The 23512-nt window shown below is 39.4% G+C and overlaps 1 protein-coding gene across 2 annotated transcripts in view; it reads right to left on the reverse strand.

The window, feature by feature from the left end:
• gpc6a (glypican 6a) overlaps window positions 1-23512 on the reverse strand; it is a 146860-nt gene that overhangs the window by 6008 nt on the left and 117340 nt on the right. For both annotated transcript variants that reach the window (XM_026165760.1, XM_026165750.1), the window contains one exon: window positions 109-239. In XM_026165760.1, coding sequence (XP_026021545.1) covers window positions 109-239 — 131 coding nt within the window. The remainder of the gene's footprint in view (window positions 1-108; window positions 240-23512) is intronic.

A 23512-nucleotide genomic window follows, 5' to 3' on the forward strand; every position in this document is an offset into this window, starting at 1 on the left:
TAATCTCTGAACAGAGTGTGGTTATTTTAATCCCTGGCAGGCAATATGTGATAACAGGAGAGATCGTGTGACTTTGCTGTGCTTATAAAGAGTACCAGAAGTCCTCACCTGCCCTTAGTGTGGCTGTTCCAGCACTGCTCCTCATCGGGCTCTGTGAGTTTGCCCTTGGCACAGATGTCATCTGGCAAGTTGGACCAGAACCTTTTGGACTCCTTGAGTTTCTCTTTGATGTCAATCACCTGCCATGGGCCAAAACAGTGAGCAGAATTATATTACATTTCTAATATTTGTTCCACACTGCTTCAGTAATATTAAGGTCTGCTCCCTCACTCCATGACAGACATTACACTGTGTTGTAAAGATGGCTGTAGACACTCGCTGTTGGAGCTCTCACCTGACCTCCTCCATACATATTGACAATGATTTAAAGCAAAATGTTCAAATTTAGATTCATCACTACACAAGACCCTTTGACACTGATTTTCAGTCAGTATTGTGCAATTCAGCACACCTCAGCCTTTTCTCCCCTTTCCCCCTTCTTATAAAGGGCTTCTTGACAGCCAGCCTTCCACTGAGACCATTTCTGATGAGGCTTCAGAGAACAGTAGATGGATCAGCTGAAGGGTCAGATACATCTCTTGGGTCCTGTATCTTTGTTGATTTTTTTCCCCCTGTTTCTTAAGGGCATGACTTTCAGATACTGTTCATCTGCTGTATATAGTTTTCAGGCTTCTCCCTTCTTTCTTGTCCAATTTAAAAAAAACAAAAAACACACTGCACATTCGTTGACATGTGCCAAGTTTTCAGCAAATTGATCTTTGGGAATCACCAAAATATTACCCTATATCTGTCAAACTGTACTATTGTTGACATTTTTGTAAATTCAGAAAATGAAAAATCTCTGTTGCTCAAGAGCTCCTTAAAAACTACAGCAAAGTTTGGCTCCTGTGAAGCAAAAATGAGAGAAATGAGCAAACTATAAAGGAAAGACTTTTGCACAGTAGTGTGAATCAAGTTAAGGCTTACTAGTGTGAATGACACCTTGAATTAGGTTAGGTTAGGTTAGTTAGGTTAGAATGAATATCACTTCTGTACAGAACCACAAGTTTAAAAGGTCTCAACAGAGTTTTCAGATTAAAAAAAGTAATTTGAAGAAAACAAAGATCCAAATAAATTTTCATAATAAAACTGTGATAAAAAATATGACTGATATTTTTCTAGAAATGGAAAAAACACACACACACTTAGAAAACACTTCAATATTTCCTTCTTTGCACATGAGTGAGGCACGTCGTGACTTTAAACAGTCATGTTGCACAAGCCTGTTTTTAGTTTATTCCATTAGGACAGTGGTCCCCGACCTTTTTTGCACCACGGACCAGTTTATGCCCGACAATATTTTCACGGACCGGACTTTAAGGTGTCGCGGATAAATACAACAAAATAAAACTAGTGCCGGTACCGAAAAAAAGAAGATTTATTCATAACACACGTGAAAAGACCCAGGAGAACCGAGTTAACGATAAAAATGATAACAACATAACGCTAAAAACCGATAGAAACCCTGAAAACCATGCATTTCACACCCAAGCCTCAAGTCTCGCGGCCCGGTACCAAACGGCCCGGGGGTTGGGGACCGCTGCATTAGGAGACCAGTACTCCAACCAACCCCTTTTTCATTCCATTTAGTTTTGAATCCACTTCCATCCATATTGTGTTCATCTGTGATTCATACAAGGCAGACTTGAGATTTCAAATTTGATATCTGGCATGAGTGTTCACCCCCAACCGATTCCATCTGGGCTCAGCAAGAAGTTTGAGCGCGTGATCAGAGAAACGGGGGAAAAAACTCCACAAGGACTCATCATGGACAGAAATCTACTGTGTTGCTTTTGTCATTTTTATAGAATTGGTAACAATCATGAAGACGGAATCAAGTTATTTTAAATCCTAACAGATGGAGTAACATATTGCTTTATTATTTATACTCATATAGAAGTCCATAAACGTCTTCGTGTTTAGCTTGTTGATGAAGCACACAGATCCTTGAGCACATAACAACTAGCTCTAATAAAAAAGCAAGACGATGCACAGTTTGCAGTATGAAATTTAAACCTTTGTGAGCAGCGGAAAATTTGCTTAATTGTCTGTTTTAGAATTAGATAAAAACACTGACGCCACTCTTACTGCTATTCGTTACACTGTGAGATGAAGCATCTTGATCTGATTCCGTCTTTGTGGTCTTAGAGTTGTCAGTTTTCCAATATTGAGAGAAAACGTTGTCCTCAAGACCATCGCTTATTTAAAGAAGAATATCAGAGTGGTTATAACGTTCAGCAGAACAGTGAGATAATTACACTAAACATCAAAGTAAAGCTTCAAGAGAATCTCTTTAAACAAAGAAAAATAATTTTTAGGAGCTCAGACCTCAACTCAGTATGGAGATACTGTGTGACGATCTCCAGAGAGCTGCTCACAGCAGGCGACCTGAGCATTAGTGCTGGGAAATATGGCTAAAAAATGGCAAATGTACGAGAGAAAGAAAACTTTAACAAAGTATAACATTAAAGTGAAGACATGGGCAATTGTGCACAATTAGTTTAAACACATTGTCTATCTACTACAGGCCTGTATTAGACACGTTTGTTCATTGATTCTCTGCGTGTGTGTGTGTGTCTGTCTGTGTGTCTGTCTGTGTGTCTGTGTGCGTTCGTGTTAATATATATTTTATATATATATATAAAAAAAACATTGTTGATGGGTCACAACCTTCACTTTGAAATTCTATTGCTTTTCACAGTGTTGCAATTTTTTTGAAAATTGTTTTGGACTTGAACCAATTTCAGCTGCTGAATACCTCGAGGCTCTTCAAAGCATAGACTGCAAAATATCTGTCTCATACAATTTACAGCCATATATTTCTAAAAAAAACCATCATGTTATCGAATGCAATACCCAAAACGTCTCTTCTTAATCTTAGTTATATTCAAACGGAGTTGCCAAAGTATACAAACGCATATATTTCAACTTTAGAGGTAAACCCCGTGATATTAATAATGACTGCTCAGTCAGGAGGAGTGACTGCCTTCACTGGAACCTTTACATCAGACAGCTGAAACAGTGGTTGATAGACATATTACAGTCCAGGCACAGTAATATGGTAGAAACAAACCAATAAGGAGAATTACTTATTTTGTACTCGTCTATAATTCAGCTCCATGAATCAACTAGTGAACTGTGACTGACACATGCTAACAACTCTCTCTTGGTGGTAAAGCTTCATGAACAGATGGAGTCTGGTCATGTGACAAGTGAATCTACTAACACATGAGCTCAGTAATGATACAACATACAGCATGCGATAAAGGTGAAAGCTCCAGAAAAAGCAAGTGAGTGGGCCTTCTTTACCTTTAGGCCAACTATAGAAATGATGACAAATTGCAAATGAATCCTGGGTGGATGAAATCCTAAACACTGCCAGTGTACTGTATTAGACAGTCCTCCTTCTGTATGTTTTGAGCCAGGCTTGGTGTGATTGTAAGCTGTAGTTCGGCTTTCTTACTTGGACATTGCCTTACTTTTTACTCATTTTCATACCTGGCTATTTTCACAGGGTTTGATTTGTTAAGCCACTTAACAATGACCCATGAATCATTCAGGTATAAAGGTACCTAACTCTAGGGATGAAATGTATGTGTTGACGCATAACAGACAACTTAGCAAAGAACCAATTTTTTTTGTATCTTTAGGCAGCAAAGTATATCATTTGTTCCTATTTCTTTAGTTGAAAAAAATCCAAACAAAACACTGTTTGACAGGCATAAAATAGTATTTTTGTACCAACAAGCTGATGCCCAAAGAGTTCTTAGCTGAAAACTTGGCATATCTTGGCGTGGTCTGCAGTGTGTCCATAACAAATTGAGAAAACTGCACAAGTGGAGGACAAAAGAAGAAGTGGCAGGCCTAAAAAACAACCTACAGCAGATGAACAGCATCTGAGACCGATGTTCTTAAGAAAGAGAACAAAATCCTGCAACAACCTAACACAGGACTAGAGAAATGGCCTCTCAACCGATCTGTCTACTGTTCAGTGACGCCTCAGAGATGGTCTCAGAGGAAGTACATGGGAAGAAAAGGTTGAAATACACTAAATTATACAAGAACTTGGTATCAGTGGCAGCAGGTCTTATGGAGTGATGATCCAAATTTGAATTTTTGGGCTCAAATTGTCACCTGGAGGTCAGGAGAGAAGCACAACAGCAAGTTTATAAAGTCATCTGTTAAACACGGTGGTGGCTCTGTCATGGTTCGGGGGTGAACTTTTGTCAGTGGTGTTGGGGATCTTGTCACGAATGCAGAAAGGTAACATTAGATTTTAGATCTACCATCCAATATTAACTGGAAAGCGTTTGATTAGCAACAGTTTCACTTTTTAGCATAGCATACTGCCAAAATAAACATATAAAAATTCACTATGAAACACTATCAGTAATGGTTTGGCCTCCACAGAGAACTTTCCATTATTGAAATCATGGGATTAATGATGAGTGTGGTCATCTTGACAAAAAACAGGACAAAAGGCAGCCAACATCTGAAGAAAAGCTTTGAATGTCCTACAAGAAGCCTGGAGAACTATTCCTGAGGACTGTTTGAAGAAAAAACAATGCCTAAATTAACTGCCTGAGAGTTCAGGCTGTGTTGAAGAATAAAGTCGTCATACAAAATATTGACTTTCAGGCTCGTAAAATTGTGCAAACTCTGTTTGTTTGCATTTTGTCTGTGAAGGTTCTCAGTCATCCAGGTCATCTTAGTCTAAGGAGCTTGGAAAGAAAAGCGTCTGGACTTCTTTAAGTTGCTTGAAGACGTTTCACCTCTCGTCCGAGAAGCTTCTTCAGTTCTAGGGTCAAATGGTGGAGAGTCCCAGAATTAAACCCAGTGGGAGTTTCCCCCCAATGAGGGACAAAAGGACCCCCTTGATGATCCTGTACCTAATCACATGAGCCAAGGTGTGAAAACGGGTGTGGGTCACAATCAGCCAGGGTTTCGGGTGAGCTCATTGTGAAACATATCCCCACCCTAGCATGCAATTTCCTGAGGCCCAGGATGTGAGTGGGCATTAAGACGTCTGGGAAGGGAACTGAAAACTGGATTATAGATGGCAGATAGTTGGTGTCGTAAACCACCGCCTCTGTTCAAAGATGGTCGCTCACAGTGGACGTAATTGGCTTCTTTCACTCCTCTTTCAAACCATCTGACTTCTCTGTCCAAAATGTGAACATTGGCATCCTCGAAAGAGTGACCTTTGTCCTTTAGATGCAGATGGACTGCTGAGTCTTGTCCTGTGGAGGTGGCTCTTCTGTGTTGTGCCATGTGTTTGTGAAGTGGCTGTTTGGTCTCTCCAATGTAGAGGTCTGGACATTCCTCGCTGCACTGTACAGCATACACCACATTGTTAAGTTTGTGTTTTGGAGTTTTGTCTTTCGGGTGAACCAGTTTTTGTCTGAGTGTGTTGCTGGGTCTGAAATACACTCGGATGTCATGCTTGGAGAAAAACTCTCCTGAGTTTCTCTGATACACTGGCTACATAGGGGATGACAATGTTGTTGCGTCTGTCTTTCTTATCCTCCCTCGCTGGTGTCTGGTCTTCTTTTCTGTGCCTCTTTGCTGACTTTAAGAACGCCCATTTAGGATAGCCGCACGTTTTGAGTGCTTCCTTTACATGTGTGTGTTCCTTCTTTTTTCCTTCAGGCTTAGAGGGAACATGTTCTGCCCGGTGGTGTAGGGTCCTGATTACTCCAAGTTTGTGTTCCAGAGGGTGATGGGAGTCAAAGAGGAGGTACTGGTCCGTGTGTGTGGGCTTCCAGTAAACTTCGATGTTGAGGTTGCCGTTCTTTTCAATGTGCACAGCGCAGTCCAGGAAAGGCAAACAGTTGTCCTTTGTGTCTTCCCTGGTGAACTTGATGTTTTTATCTATGGCGTTGATGTGCGCAGTGAAGGATTCCACTTCTTGTGTCTTGATTTTGACCCAGGTGTCGTCTACATATCTGTACCAGTGGCTGGGTACTCTTCCTTTGAAAGAGCCATGAGCCTTCCTTTCCACTTCCTCCATGTAAAGGTTGGCTACAATAGGCGACACGGGGGAGCCCATGGCACAGACATGTTTTTGTCTGTAGAAGCCCTCGTTGTATTTGAAATATGTAGTGGTGAGGCAGAGGTCTAACAGTGTGCAAATCTGATCGGGTGTGAAGTTGGTCCTGTCTTCCAAGGAGCTGTCTTCTTGTAGTCGTTTTCTGACCGTCTCCACGGCCTCCGTGGTGGGTATGCAAGTGAAGAGAGAGACTACATCAAAGAACACCATGGTTTCATCTGGATCCAGGGTAAGTTTCTGGACCTTGTCGGTGAAGTCGGTGGAGTTCTTGATGTGGTGTGCGGTGTTCCCCACGAGAGGTGCAAGGATGGTAGCAAGGTGTTTTGCAATGTTATAAGTGGCTGAGTTTATGCTACTGACTATGGGTCTGAGTGGGATCCCTTCCTTGTGGATTTTAGGAAGTCCGTAAATGCAGGGTAAGGCATCCCCTGGATAAAGGCGGTGATATGTACGGCTGTCAATGATTTTGTCCTTTTCAAGGTCTTGAAGGCAAGCTATAACTTTCTTTTTGTAGCTGCTTGTAGCTTGTAGCTTTGCATTTTGCTTTTTCCCCATATATGTTTACACATGCATCAAGAAACCACTTCATCTATTTCTCATTTTCCAAGCACAATATAAAGAAATGAGTGGTGACTCAGTATTTCCTTTAAAAGACTTTTATCTTCATGACAATTTTGCAAAATCAGTCTGGAGTGGAGATCACATGACATGACTGAAGGGTCTAAAAACAGCTAGAAACAATGTTAGAGCTGCTATTTCCCAGTTTAAATGATGAACTTTGATACAGTCAAAAACACTTTTTAATGTATAAACTATTTATTTGTGAATCCAATTTAATTCTTACATGAAACCTTTTACATTTTTCAGCTAAATGAAAAATACTGCTAGCAGACTTTAGCTTGGTTATAGTCAGTTACATTGCTTCTCTCTGACCAGACTGAAATCTCATAAGAAAAAGAGGCAATGTAGCCTGCAGGCTTAATAAAAAAATTATATTGTATTTAGGGAATTAAATGCTCTGACGCTCTTGAGGCTAGGCAACGCGAGGAAGCTGTTGTATATAGTACACTAGTTATGCCAGGCTCACATAATAGTGTGCTTATATTTGCACTTACGTCAGTGCAGACAAATGAATTTTGGGATCCACAGTTTAAGTTCTGTGAATAATAAAAATAATAGTAATAATCTAAGGTTGTGCAGCAGCTGTTTGTTTCATATGTATACAAAAGAACTGCCTTATATCTTTCAGCTGTCTATCACAGACACACTTTGTGAGTTAGAACTAGAAAATGTTGCTTTTGCAAGATGGGGCTTTTTGTGTGAGACTGGATAAGAAAGAGAGAGAGCTGAGAGACTAGAGCAGCTATCAGGTCATATCTACCGAGCCTGAGGTAATAACCCAGTGAGCAGCAACGTTTCTTTATCTTGGCTTTGGCTCCAGGCCACAGTAACATTCAGCAAAGCCACAGCTGCACAGACTAAATACCTCATACAGTGTAACTCTGATGTTCTTGAGGGAGGTCTAAAATATGATAACTTACTAGTTGTTGTTATGACAGATATTTAATAGTGTAACACATCTGCATCTCACAGCTGCTATTGCTTAAAACGAACCTTCACCGAGACAGATCTTTACACAGATACCTTGATGTCAAATACGCTCTACCCACTGAATTTTCATTAGCATTGTCCGCTATAATCACACTGCAGAATTCTAATCAGTATTTTGCATTTTTACTAGTTCTACAGTTGTCTATAAGTTCAAGTTTCCCACATACAGTTAACACTGCAGTCCCTCCATTTCTCAGTGGATTTTTTTTGTCCTGTATTTTCATCCTGTTCTCAAAGAAAGACTTTACGCTGTGTTCTGGTGCTGATATATTTTATTTTCATAAACATATATGAAAAAAAAATATATGAAAATAAACATAAGATATATGTTTATTTTCATAAACATATATGATCTGACAGTAAATACACTGAGACTGCTTGAACTTGAATCATGTATACTGCTTCATAGGGTGTGCATGCTGTGAAATGCAACATAAAGGTATGGTCAATTCATTTCCTGTACTACGTATAACTTTTCTACTCTTCTGGATCACTCAAAAACATTTTTCCATGCATATAAGCACTGCATAGTGTTTCTTGGTATGGAACCCAGCACTTTATCCATCACTTACTTGTTCTAGATTTTTTGTTTGACTGAACACATCTGTCTGGAGAGGTTTCACTATTTTTGGGAGGTCTGAATGTGTCAGGGTAGAACATAATGTTGGACCATCTTCTATTTTACCTCTGTGGAGGTCTCAAGGACAGCCTCTGTGCTTGTTGTTTAGTATAGGAGATAGTGCTGAGCATCACTGTGTTCCCTTATCTAAAGGGGATGCAGGAACGGGAATAAAGAAAAGCCTCTGTGGAAGGATAACCTTCAGTATGGGCATGACCCTACCTGCTGCAACGTGTGTGCTCATCTCTTCTTAATACGGAGAATTTTCAGTTAGGATGCTAGGTCCACTTTTTTCTTAATAATTTGCCTCTGTACCACATGACAGTGGATTTAAAATAAAAGATAAAGATTCAGTTAAAATGAATTTTTTTAAAACTATTTCGAAATTACAAAAATGCAGTGAGCCATTTTCTGATGCCGAATATGATATGTAATTATTTATGTTTGACTTCTAACTTCCCATCGTCCAAACATGGCTGGTCAGGGACAGCAAATGGGCTGGATGTTGCACGTGGATGAACAATGCCCAGGTCTACTTTCAAGGGAACACTGGTGAGTATTTTTTTTCTTCCCAGAAAACTGACATCAATCAGCAAAACACCAGAGCTGCTTTTAACTGTAGCATCTTTTTTTATGTTGCTCAGCTAGCTTCTGCATGTCTTTTCTTCCGGAATAACACATAATCACCCAAAGTGTATTAAGCATCCAGCGTCCTCGGCATCAGGATTCTGAGAATCAGGAAAAATACTACTCTGAAACACATGTAAACTGTAAGTAACCAAAACACCAGATCTATTTGTCTGGTGACGTGTGTGTTTTCAGTGTGCTAGGTGCTTGTGCATGTTCAGTTCTTTTCATTCGGATAACCCAAAATGTATCTGTCTCAAAACTCGTGAGGGGGCACATGTGTATTCATGTGCAAGTGTGAACACACACACACACACACACACACACACACACACACACACACACACACACACACACACACACACACACACACACACACACACACATAATGTCCTTGTTACACTGGGGATTTGAGAGAAGTGTATACAGTGAAGCCTCGGGTCTTAACAGGACATGAAAGGGCCTGTACCAACAGGATGCCACTGCAGGAGACTGCCCTCATATTTGATGTGGTAATCCTGTCATGGAGACACCAAAGCTGGTTAGGTTTAACACATGCTGGTGTGGCTCTGATTCACAATAGCCCATAGCGTCCTGGCACTAACAAAACAATATGGACCAGATCACAATGTGCTTGGTTATTTTTGCTCAAACTTTAAAATTTAACAACAGTAATGTGATATTGATACGGTCCATTCTGACAGCTAAGCATCTGCAAGCAGGAGCATTTCAGGTGAACTGGAGAAAGGAAGGAAGGATCATTCCAATGTACACATATAAGTAAATAAATCCATTTATGATTCATTGTGAAGTGAAAGCTTATGGAAGTTTAATTCAGAGTTTTCCATCTGTATAACTCGATGTACGGTCTACATAAACAATGTCTAAAGTTCAGTAACAGTTCAGTTCAGTACAGTCATTTCAACTGCACAAATACAGCAGTAAACAAACACTCGTTCATGAATAAATAACTGCAAGCATACACACATAAGCACACAAACACACAGCATACTAAGGGCAAATTGTGAAGACAAAAATCTAAGCATGAGTCTTTATATGAGTACCTAGGGCAGTGAGTTTGACTCCAGCTAGAATAGCTGCTGCTTTCACCACACATCTATGCTGCAGCTGCAAGATTAGATGCTGCTGAACCTTCAGCATTTCTCTCCGTCTCACTGGGAGCCCAGAGGTTACTGCTGCGCTGCTTTAAAAAACCCTTTAAATAACTGATAATATCACTGGTAGGTTCAAAACTATATCACTGACAAGAGTGACGCAGGTTGCTTCTACATGCAGTTATTAGGCATAAACTGATAATAGCTGCAGTCTAACACAATTAGCAATCCTGTAATAATTCATCAGGGTTATTGTGTTTAAGGTTTATTTATTTATTTTTAAATTAACACCTATTTGAGAGGTGTTAATTTAGCTGCACAGAGACCGCACTTCCTGGTGCAACACTGGTTCTTATATTTGACATCTTAAGTTATTACATGTAACAAGTGAAATGTGAATTGGATGTAATTATTTCATAAAGTCACAACCTTTAACTTAATTGAGACCATGCTTAATTTTTAAGAAAATCAGAGAAACTAACTCACATTTGTGATGTTGTGTTGTTAGTCACAGTTAACTCAACACACAACTCAATCTGCAAAATATAACCACATTTGCAAGGATGTAAATTACAGAAGAACACAATGATTTGCAAATCTTGTGAACTGACAATAATCAAAGGAAAACAAATATAAATGTTTAAGATGAGACATCTTAACACATCATGAAAAATATTAGCTAATTATGAACAACACATCTTTAAAAAATTGGGGCGTAGGGAAGCAAAATGCTGGAAAAGAAAGTGGTACTAAAAAGAAGCACCTGCAAAAACATTTTGCAACTAACTACAGTTAATAGGCAGAAGTCAGAAACATGATCGGGTTTAAAAAGAGGATCTTAGAGAGTTTCTCAGGAGTAAAGATGGGCAGGAGTTCATTAACCTGCATTTATCTAGAAATTGTAGAACAATAAAAAAAAAAAACCAACTTAAAATTGTCAAAAATATTTCACCATCTACAGCACAGAAAAGCTTCAGAGGATTATGGGAGTCAGGAGAAATCTCTGTGCGCAAGAGACAAGGCCAGAATCAGTATTGGAAGCCTGAGATTTTAAAGCCTTCAGGCCACACTGCATTAAAAACAGGAATGAGCTTATTTAAACTGGGCATGGAAATTCATGCATGGGCTCATAAACTCTTCCAGAAATTGTTGCCTGCAATGCTGTATAGTGCCATCCACAAATGCAGGTTAAAGCTCTATCATGCAAAGAAGAAACAACACTTGAATGCGATCTGGAAACACTATTAACTCCATCATCTTCTCAAAGCTTATTTAAACTGAACTGGACTGAGGCAAAAACTGTTCTGTGGTCCGACGAACTGAAATGTCAAATTGTTTCTGGAAAACATGGACGCCAATGTCCTGCAGACCAAAGAGGAGAGGAACCATCTGACTTGTTATTTGGAAAGGCACCATCGAGGCTCTTTATAGTTCAAGGTAAAGCCCTGTATATTTATTATTAGCCACCAAGCAAAGGTTCCAGTGCCTATATTCACCTTGAAAGTCTGACCTAATCCTACGCTGAGAGGACTGTTTGTCATCATTAATAATCAATGAATTATCCTCTTCACATAGGTCAAATTTGTAGTGCCTCCACAAACGTCTGCCTTAACTGGTAGCTTGTAGAGAGGGACCGATAACCTCAACAACAAACTACCAGGTGTGATGATGCAACATTAAGATGGATAAAATGCTTTAATTTTAATGTAAACAGTTTAATTTTTAAAAAACTGGAAATGAGCTTAAAGAGTTAAATATAACTATACTTTAACATTAGGATCTCAGGGTGATTTTTTCAAAACTACTACTAACAATAATGCCACATCAACATCACAAGGTTACACCAAATGTCAAACAGGACCTCTATTCCATTAAATCGTTTATACAAACAAAGCTTAATTCCAGTCTGCCTTCCTCTGGTTTTGCTGAATCCTGGAAGTGGTGTCAAGTGGCTGATGAGCATTCGGCGCATGCAGCAAGCAGGGCAAACTCCAGCAATGCATGTTAATTCAGGTCCAGTAATTTTAATTAGGGCTTTCACAGGTCAGATCCACCAGCTTCAATTCCAAATTTCAGCCACAGAACTGTCTGTAGATATGAGCAGTACAACCTTCTTAAACAGGTTTTGTTTGTTGTGTTGAGTTTGTTGTCTCAGCATATCACATGCATATAGCCCTGAAATATGATCAGCGCTATAAGTAAGTGCCAATATTTCTGCTAATATGTGCCTGCTTGTCACGATGAAGTGCTGTATACAGACGGGAAGCAGACTTATAGCTCACCGAAGCACAGATTAAACAAAGGGACCGGCCCCTGCTTCCTCCCTGCCTTTTCTGTTAACAAGTGTTATACCCTTCCCAAGCACACACATGCACCATTAACAAAGCCAATCTTAATCGATTTCACAAAAAACCCCCACTGTGATTCACCATGAGTCACTCTGTTTGAGAAGAAAGCATCAATCGCAATCAAAACACACAGCACCAGTTTGTCCCTCATTCCAAATGACTCACACAACAAGCAATTTTATGAGAAATAAATAAGAAAAACCAACAAAGTAATACACGAATGTCTTTTAAAAAAAGAGCCCGTATGAACACTACATGGTAAAACAGTGAAATCAGAGAAAATTGACTACATGACTGTTAAAGATCCCTTTTAATAAAAGAGGATGCTGAGGCACTCCTCTGCTTTCACTTTGCAGCAGCAGTGTCCCTTTATCAGATGCCCAATACGACACATTCATATTGGGCTTTGCAAGATGATCTCATGGTCTGTTTGGGCTCATGTTGATTTATAAGCCCGGAACGTGCTTTAACTAGTTTCAATAGAACTAAAATCAATACAGATTTTCAGAGCGAGCCTGTGTCAAAAGCTAAAATTGAGATAATGTGTTTGCACACTGTAGATGCAGTGAGACGTCTGCACTATAGAGACAATCTAGAAATCCTTAAAATACCACCTTAAAATATCAAAAAGGAAACAGTAATCAGTCCGGCTCACACAAAGTCACACATGATGATTTCCTGGATGTTCAAAGTTAAATATAATACCTTCTTCGTCTTCAGAGCACATGTTCTCAACCAGTTCCTTAATTTAGTACAGTTTGAGTTGTATGGGCACACAATCATACCCCAAAATGCGAAAGTTTTAGTTATTTCACCTGAGAGTTTTTCTTAATTTTCCAAGGGTTCACTCATTTAAAAAAAACACGATATCATTTACTTCTATGCACCAACCCAAATTAGGCAATATGAATGCAAATGTGTGCAAATGTTGTGGTGTTCTGGCTTCCGTCGCCGGGCTTCCCTTAATCAAAACTGATCAACACAACACACGCACAGGTTTGCATGTAATTATCATTATTGCTTATTTTGTCATAAATATTTAACTTTAGAAAACAATCATTTACAACAGGTTTCAAGCCTATGGGCTCCATGCAAACACCGCCTACAAATATTTATTAGGGCTATTTAATAATTCATTTAATTGAATGAATTAGGCATGGTAAATTGAATGTAGCAGTCAGAGTTAATGCTTTGCATTGTTTTTGTTTTTTTTTACTGATAGTGATAATGAAGCTTATGCAGAAGTTCAATGAGTAAGACCTGTGTTTGCTCCTCTGCCTGGATTCCTGGCCGCCCGGACCTCCGGTCTATTATTTAAATCACTTCTGCCTCACTTCTGTCGTCATCACCGTGGCCCAACCATTTTTTCTTCAGTGAGAACTGAGCCTTAGTTTTGCATGCTTTAAATCTATTCTCATTCTGCCTCTCACTCTCTCAGCCTGCCTCCTCCCCATCTCCACCTCATCCTGGTCATTCATCCAAGTTCCCATCTGCTTGATAACCATCACCGCCAGCATCTAGATTCTGGGGGGTCCTGTCCTACTTCCTACCACTGTTGGAACCTGTCAAATTCATCTGAGCCTAATTGCTAAAATGTTTATGACTCAAACACTGTACTTCGATGAATCATCTTGTTCTTTCAAATGGTCATTCCTTATTGAATTACCAGTCAAAAAACTGATTGGCACTAGGGTCCCGAGTAAATGGCCAGAGCAAAAACAAAAATCTTTGGAGTCACTGACAATCAGAACCTATGGCTTGAATAGTGAAGATGCTTGGATACTAGCCAAGGTATGGACAGGCCAACTGGCTCAAGCTATGGCAAGAATTCAACAATTCCACATAGAGATATCTAAGAGCTCAACATCCTATAATGGAGAATTTTAAACATGTTTTGAAGTCGGACCTTGAGAGGGGAACAGAAAGCAGAGGAGAGTCCATCCTTGCTGCTGCAGGACTAAGAGGGCCTAGAAGCATCTGTGTTGTTCATTTTTTAATTTAAACAGAAAGAACAGTTACTACAAACAGATGTCAGGTTGTGTGGAACTGAAGCCTCTGATCAGTAGTGCTTCTTTATGGAAACAGGATTCTAGCAAGATGAGAAGAGCAGCAGTTTTCAGGAATTTAAGACAAGAATTCTCCTTCAGATGTCATCTAAACTTTTAATGCAGCATCTACCTGAAGTGCTGTGCCATCAGAGTTGAAACAACCCTGTATTACCTTACGGCTGTAAACCCAAGGACTTTGATGAATTTAGTATAAATATGGATTTCAGACATAGCTCATCATTAGATGTTTAAAATGTTCCCGTGGCTGTTAAAGTCAGGTCATTTCTAAATAAGCTAAACATCCCAGTTACCAGTGCTGTGACTTTCACAACAGGTGAACTTGTTAATGTAATATTTTGATCCTCTTCCTGATTATGTATACAGCTAATTACACAATTAGCAGAGGCTCTGTAAGCGTAATGAAATCTCCCACACATCTGTTAATTCCTGCAACAGGCAGCAAGCGATAGTTAGCATGCAGTTTGCAACTTATCCCCATGACAACAGCTTTATGCAGTAGCTGTTGTCATTTTCAACAGCCCTGTGCTCGTGTTTATGTACACTTGTTATTTCTGTAATTATATGTGCAATAATTCTCTTACACAAAAATGCTCAGCTTACTTTGTATTAACTGTAACATCTGTTAGATCTTATTGTTGACGTAAATGTTCTCAAACATTTATCTTCAGTGGGAGAAAATACACAAGACAACTTATATAATCCATATGGATGCACATTTTTCTTTTTTTTTAAAGAAACATTGTGGGTGGCTGCTTTAACAGCTGTAAATATAAAAGTATTGAAATTTCATAGCAGGAAAAAGTCCAGGGAGAAAACCCTGGTGTGTCTAAACAATTAAAGCCATAGCAGATGCAGCAGCAGGAGATTACAGACTAAACGGGCTTGTTCCACCACAATAATACCGGATACGTGTTTACAATGCACCTGTGAACTGCCAGAAGCTTTCTGATTTGTGTTCCTGTATTTCCTTAAAAAAAGACCAGTATAGTATGATATAACACTAAAACAACCCAGATTACATAAATACTTTAAAATAAATAATTTGTTAATTTGTTTTAATGAAGTAAATACGTCTCAATATTACCTGACTCCATAAATCTCATACTGACTACTTTAATATAAAACTTTAATGTAACCTATTTCTAGGTATATTTGTGATATTTATACTGGAAAGAGCTTAATTCATGTTACTGTGAAACAGAAAAAACAGACCTCAAATGACGCAGATACTGAGCAGCTTTAGTACAGCACATTCATGTTAAACAAACCGTGACCTGACTAATGTAAGCACAGATGGAAGTTTCATACACAGCTGGTTTTGTGTCCCATCCCAAGGGTAAACCTACCATTTGGGGGAGGGGGCTTTATAAACAGATGCTTCTCTGTAACATAAAGTTACTACACTAACTTCATGGAATAAATTAGTTCAAATCTCTTGCATATTTTAAACTCTCGAGGCAGGAAACGTTAAATAAAAGCAAACACGTTGATGTAGGGGGGGAAAGCCCCTTTATCAATGCACTTCCCGCAGAAACTAAGATTAATAAAAAGGAATGAATTTATAATGCGGATTATGCTGGTGCTGACTGATCATCGGGGAAAGCCGGCTCAGCTGTTAAACACCTTGGTTCAAGAGAGGGCGCCTTGATCATTTAAATCATCTATTGGAATTATTCTTATAACGGTTCATGGACGAACCAGAATCTTAAAATCATGTCTCACCTTATTTGTTTATATTTTGTATAAAAAAATGAGAAATATGTGCAGCGGTACTGAAACATATGCAAACATAAATGGAAATGCAGCATTTCAAACTGTTCTAACAAGACTGAAAGTCATTATTTGGCAAGACCGCATTTATTCTTCAATACACCCTGAACTCACTCAAACAAACTTTCTTTTAATTTCTGTAAGCAGCCTTCAGGAATAGTTCTCCAGGCTTCTTGAAGGACTTATTTGGATGTTGGCTGCCTTTTTGTTCTGTTCTCTAGCAAGATGATCCCACACTGCTTCAATGATGTTGAGGTCCCTGCTCTGGAGAGACCTGGAGAACCACTACACACCATGCCGAGATATTCCACGAGTTTACCTAATAGCACTTAGAGGCTTAGGGACTAGTTTATGCCTGTCATACTGTGCTATATTTAAATGTTGCATTTTTTCAAGATTAAAAAAAAACCCTATGTGCCTAAAGTTACAATTTAAAACTGAGTCTTTGGAAATTTTCTGCTATGTGTAGATGCAAAACTGGTTCACCCTTGAGTTAGATAACTTTTATATGTTTCATGACTCATAAGTGAGTATTGAGTAGCTTCACAAAGAAAAATAAAAACTTCCTCTAAAAACGGTCAGGTACAAGGACTGGACTGAAAATGAATAAAAAAGCAGGCCATGTCCAAAGAAAAACTTTGAAAGACCTTCAGAAAGTTTGGGCAACTGTTGTTTAAAACCACACCAAGTCTGGATCACTGGAAGCAAAAGAGAGCTGTATACTAGCCTAAAAAGCTATTGTAATGTCATACTTTAACAACTACAAGTACATAAAACAGCCTGTTTGCAGTGGGGCACAAATTTAGAGCGAGATTTAACACACACCCACAAAAAGCCACCATCTAGCTTTAACTGACCAGTTATTAACAAATATCATTGTATCAGTACTTAAACACTATGAACACATTCAGCAAAGAAAATTTGAATCATCTTAGAGTAAACTTCAATCACCAATAAAAAGCATCACATAAAAAGAACAGATACCGCTGGAAAGAATGTGTGCATTGACCAATCTTCACCAAAAATGTGTTATGTAACCTTGATAAATATGCAAAGATATCCTGCAGGATCACTTAAAGTCCTGGAGTTTCTAGGTCACATGGACACCACCAGGAACCGGCTAATGGTATTGTGGCTTGAACCCGTCTGCACCGGGGGATTTAAATTATATAAAGCATAGCAAAGATGGGCTTTGAAAAAGTCGGGAAATCTCCAAAGAGAACCAACACAAATGGTCACTTCCTTGTTATGCTCACAGCAATTGGGTTAGCTTACTTCAAACACAATGGCCCTGCATTTTGTGATTCAGTTCTTTGAATAATGCTCTAAATAGGATTTTCTTGGCCACACTGGTTTATTTCAGTTTGCCTGCCAGCCTGTGTAGATGAGTTAAGCTCACAAGGCTCTGCAGTGCTAAATCAAGGTAAACACCTTCTACCTTTAGGCAGGAGTGATAACCACACAATGTCAAGGGAAACAGTAGTGGGCTAAACAGCCTGATGATGAGAAGAGATGCTAGAGCCGAGGCAGATTCCAATAAATGCTGCACCTTTCTGGCGGCATATACACACAAACTGCTCAGAGGGTAAAGCAGCCAGGTTTAGCTGAGCAGTCTGGGCCCAAATTTAGCTCGAGATGGGAAATTCTCATTTACACTGAAACTGAAGATGAAAACAAGAAAGGTTGAGCTTTCTTCATTACTGTGGCGAGATAGTGAATAAATGATGTATGATAGATCACTGTTTACCTCATGGACATTTCGCTTCTTTGACGGCACTGGCCATGAATAATGGGAGGACAGATGTTAGATTACAAGGAAATTTTCCATCACTGTTAAACGACAGAGTATAGTGACTAGTTAATTAATCAGCAGACTGAAAGTGTACAGTATACTTTATGTATATGTAGCAGCATGCTGAATAAGCTGGTTTGTCCATATCCATTTAGATCATATGCAAGGGAGAGATATCAAGAGTTGGACAATGTCTCATCAGTATCACGTATTATCAATTATTGTGTGTTTTTATATCACATTAACTAATCCAAATAACACTAGCATGCCAGACTGACATTTGTTTTTGTCCAAGGAATGCAATCTTGTGATGGCATGCACACATGGGAGGTGAGCTTGATGAAGGATACAGCATGACAAAGAGGCAGAGAAGGAGACAACAGGTTTTATTGTGATTTCCCTCCAGTAAAAAATGCAAAGAACATTGTTGTCAGCTATAAACTTTGTGCCAGCAGCAAAATGTGTTCAACCATGAAAAATACAGCATCAAATGTATTGAAGCATTTGATATAACAGCACACGAGCAATATAGAAAACAAAACCACAGTGGTGATGGAAAGGAGGCCTGGATTTTAAAGCCATGCACACTGATGGGTAAACAAAGGAAAGAATCAGAAGAAGCTTGTTGGTGGTTTGCCATTATGCCATTTGGATGATTAACAATAAAATTGGTTAAAAGGGTCTGGATCTCTCTCTCTCTCTCTCTCTCTCTCTCTCTCTCTCTCTCTCTTTATCTATCTATCTATCTATCTTACATCTATCTTTCTATCTAGATCATTCATTCATTCATTGTTGAATTGTGGGAAACCTAATATAGTGTTATCCCTGCTTTAAAAATCAGGAATACCAGAAGTAGAAGCAGCCTGTTAACTAAGCACAGCTGTTGTTGTTTGTTTTTTCATTTTGCATTTCTTGTAAGAACTATATTTTTGAAAATGTCACACATTTCACCAATTTTTGCTTGTCTCAGACAGATTTATGAACTCTGAAACAAAGTCCACATATGTCTCATGTCTGGATTTGAAAGAGTGTCACTGATCTCATTCTAGTTCTTGGGTGAAACTTGAAATCTGACAGAAGATTTCACGCCATCTATGTCAAAGAATTTTAAACTCTGCTGGTTTTGTCAGTAGAAAATCATACGGTGCTCTTGCACTGCAGTGAAAGATTTGTAAGGAGCTCCGAGAATAGAGAGCAGAGAAAGCCCAGAAGAGCTTGCAAATAACCCAGGCAGAGTAGCTGGAAACCAGCAAACAACAAAACATCACCATGGTTTTGTAATTTACTGGAGTATCTCCCTGCAGCACGCACCATACTGTGCACATTTCCCAACCAGCTGTCCACCACAATAGGTGTCTAGCTTCGTTCTTTCCTCCTTCGGCGGCAGAACAAGCGCACTGACAGAGAGTCCTGCGAGCTAGTCCTTCTTTCAATATTATAGTGAAATATATTTTTACTCATTTGTGTGTTTCTGTGAAAATGGGAACATTAAAAAGCGCAAAACCACCACAGTGGAAGAAAATATTTCACCGCTTAATACACGATCAGTGATGCATCATTTAGTGTGCGCTCTGCTAAGTTGGCAAAGTGAAAAAGTATTGGAAAAAAAGACTGCTTATTGTGAAGAATGCAGACATCCTTCGGCAATTGCTCAATTGGGCTTAGCATAAGAACGAAGCAAGACATAAAACTAAAAGGATACATGAAATGAAAGAGAAAGCTATACCAAATTAAGCGTGTTGAAGCAAAGGAACTGGTGCAATGGAAAACAAAGTAATGAAGCTGACTTTAAACAGAAAGGAGTTAGAAGGTGGCCACATTGATCTGTTGTGTCTGTCCATGTTCATTAATTCTAATTCATTTTGTGAGACAGGTTTCTGTTGAGCGAGCATGGCTGATTACACATCAGTCACTGTCAGATTTTCATCACTTTTGACAGACAGAATTACCTCTGGACAGTTAAATTCATTGCCCTCTACATAGTCATAGAGGGTAGTCCTGAGACAACCAGTTCATACCATCCCATTATTGTAAATTCTTTGTTAATAATAAGTATTATATGAAGATTTAAAATAGGCCTGGTGAGGTGCTGGACTGGCTAAAAGTTTTCCATCTCAGCCTTTAGTTTAATTTAAACTGAGGAGTGTGTTCTGTACGTGAAAACAGACCCACTAAGACAGAAAATCTTCTGCACTTGTGTGGTTTCACCCCATGTACAAAATAGAGATGAATTATCAGTGAATTTTACTTTTTATCTCTCAGATCCTTTGAGTTAATAACATGTGTGACCATCTGTGTGAAAAAATGCATTAAGTGAACTCAAATTAACTCAAGATATCACCCTACAGACTACAGACATGGATACATAATGTCTCCCTTTAAACACACGTATAGAAAGAATCACACGCTCTTAAGTGGCTAAACTATAGCGCTTTCTGTTCTATTTAAAAAAAGAAACTGAGTCAAGACACTGCTGAGATTCTTTTCCCCAGATTTTTGTCAGCATAATCTAAAATAGAGTTTAGAAACCCCAAAAGCACTCAAGCCCTTTGGTTGTTACTGCTTCTAAAACATTAGCTCAGCATGCCCAGTTTTCCGAATTAGCATGCCAGTGAGATTAACTGGTCTTAACACTTGTTCTTTTTTGCCTGCTGATCTGCACAGGCTATTAAAGAGAAAAACTGTAGAGAACAGATCTGCATTACATGCCAGAATTTCATTAGGGCTGTAACTCGATCCATTTTATGGCATGACTCATGGATTTACCCAATTTGGCTCTGCTACCATCGGTCATAATTGGCAGTTGTGTCTACAATTGCACTGGGCGGAGTGATTTCTATATGACTGATTATTCTGGCAGAAAGAAACTTTCATGTGGGAATAGTGATGCCGGCTGCCATTCAGAAGCTGAGGGATGCTCAGATCGACTCTTTTCATGCATTCAAATTGACAGTGTGTTCAGCTAAATCTCTATAAATCCCTCCATTCTTTCAGTATACTGTGGCTATGTAACAGTTGCACAATAAAGTACATATAGGTTGATGCCTTTCAGCACTGGATTACCATGATTGATTAAGAAATAAAACAGTGATCATTTATTTAACACTTTTTCCTTCCTGAGAAAAATGCCATTTGCCAGATCGTTTCCTGGCCCTGGCACTCTGCTAAAAGAATGTGAAATGGAGCATGGAGAAAGGCCTGGCCACTGCTAATGACTGATTTACTTTCTTTTCAACTGCATCCCCATTTCAACAGTGCACAACAATAAACAACCCATTAGGGAGACTCAAAATAGTTAGAATTTAGTCTAATAAATCAACAACTGAATCATCTAACATCCATCATTGTTTTCTATTTTTTTTTTTTTTGTTGAATGGAGGCACCGACATTAATGCCGGGTCAGCAATGCTAAGCAGACAGAGAACAAAGTAATTTCTGTCAGAACTGTGCTATCAGACATCTGTCAAAATAAAAACAGAATAAAAATACTACAAATGCAAGGAACACACCATCAGCATCCTCTTAAATCTGAACATAGAACACATGGTTGATGATATGCTCAAATACTGCTGTGTATACTGAACAAAAGGCTTTAGTGCAACACTAAATGAAGAGGAGTCGGCTGAATGGCAAGAACAACATCCAGGCTATCAACACCTTCACTCTGCCGGTGGTCAGGTATCCTGCTTGGATAATACGCTTGCCAAAGAAGAAGACAGAAGCCACTGATATCAAGAAGAGGAAACTCCTTACAATGCATGAAGGTTTCAACCAAATCCAGCACCCTGAGACTGTATGCTAAGCGGAAGGAAGCCGAGGTCTAGTGAGTGTCAGTACCAAAGTCCAGGATTAGACAACGAACATCCACGAGTACATCAGGAAGATAGGGACAACTGACCATGTGTTTAGTGAATACCTAACGCAGCAGAAACCCAAGAAAGACGAGGAGCGAGAGGAGGAACCGTCATGGAAGGACAGGCCCTTGCACGGTGGTCCTGGGGTCTATCACACCAGGCAAGACCCCAGGTGCAGGCTGTGTAAAGATGCCCCTGATACAATCCAACACATAACAGCATGGTGCAAGATGCTAGCAGGCAGGGCATATATGGAACGCCATAACCAAGTGGCCAGCATAGTTTACAGGATCCTGTGAGACTTCCAGATACAGACGGACAAACTGGTGATGGCTAACCAACCGGAGATAGTAGTAGACAAGCAGAGGAAGACGGCCATAGTGATAGATGTAGCGATAATGAATGACAGCAACATCAAGAAGAACAGTGGTCCTAGTGGTATTCGGAGCACTCAGTAAAGTGACCTCCAAGCTAGGCGAGTGGCTCCAGCAGATCCCAGGAACAACATCTGAGCTCATCCAAGGTCCCTCAAGCTCTCAGGCAGAGGACCCAATATATATAAGCAAGACGGTGAAGCTGCCCTTGCTCAGTGTGAGAGGAGACCTTCTTTGAATTACAAAGAGTTCATTCAGTTCCAGTAATGAATGAGTCATACAGGAAGACATATTTCACTGAAAGCACGCTATGGCCACACCATTCATATATATCATGCATTGTCAGTAAATTAGGATTCAGTTAAACCCCAATTAAGCTTCAAAGAAAAAAAAAAGAACACGCTAGCCATCAGCTCAAAAAGGCAGTGTTTTTACCAGTAGCTGTATTTGTATATGTAAGCCAGGACAGATGTGTGCTCAGCTGTTAGGACTTTGACAGTCTGAACCACCGAGTTAGGCTTTCAGCTTAAAATCATTCAGAGTGAGGCAGATGAGATAGTGGAGTACTCAATATATATCGTAGCACTAATTCAGCATTTATAATGCCTTGGGCCTTAACGTCAATATTTTAGTTCTTTAGTGTTTTGGTCTGAGTTTGTAAAGCTCACAGCTTTTACTTCAAATACCACAGACAATTGAAGAAAGACTGCGCCACTAAACTGCACCTTTTGACCATTCCTTGACTTGAATGTGTGCTGAAGTCAGTCCCAGACACTGATTATGTAATCAGCAGCTGCTTTTACAAATCAGACCGTAATCACATCCAGAGTGTGAGAGAGAAGCGAAAAAAGGACTCAGACATTTCACCTTCCAATCGAAAGCACAAAGACCTTCAAATGCTGAATGTTTGAAGACTTCAAGAGTTTGAAGACTTTTGGAAGACATTACCATCACAATTATTTAGAAAGAGTTTACATATTCTTTCTGATTACTCTGGTTTTCTCCTACAGTCCAAAGGCATGCTTGTTAGTTAATTAGTGATTCTAAATTGGCCACAGGTCTGTCTCTTTGTGCCCTGCGATAGAACAGAGACCTGTCGGGAGTGCACGCCGCCTGTCACCCTGTGACAGCCAAGGGATAAATAATTAATTCATTACAATCAATGCCTTTCATGCAGTACAGTGT

Source organism: Astatotilapia calliptera, chromosome 1 (genome assembly GCF_900246225.1).
Source record: "Astatotilapia calliptera chromosome 1, fAstCal1.2, whole genome shotgun sequence".
NCBI classification, from domain to species: Eukaryota; Metazoa; Chordata; class Actinopteri; order Cichliformes; family Cichlidae; genus Astatotilapia; species Astatotilapia calliptera.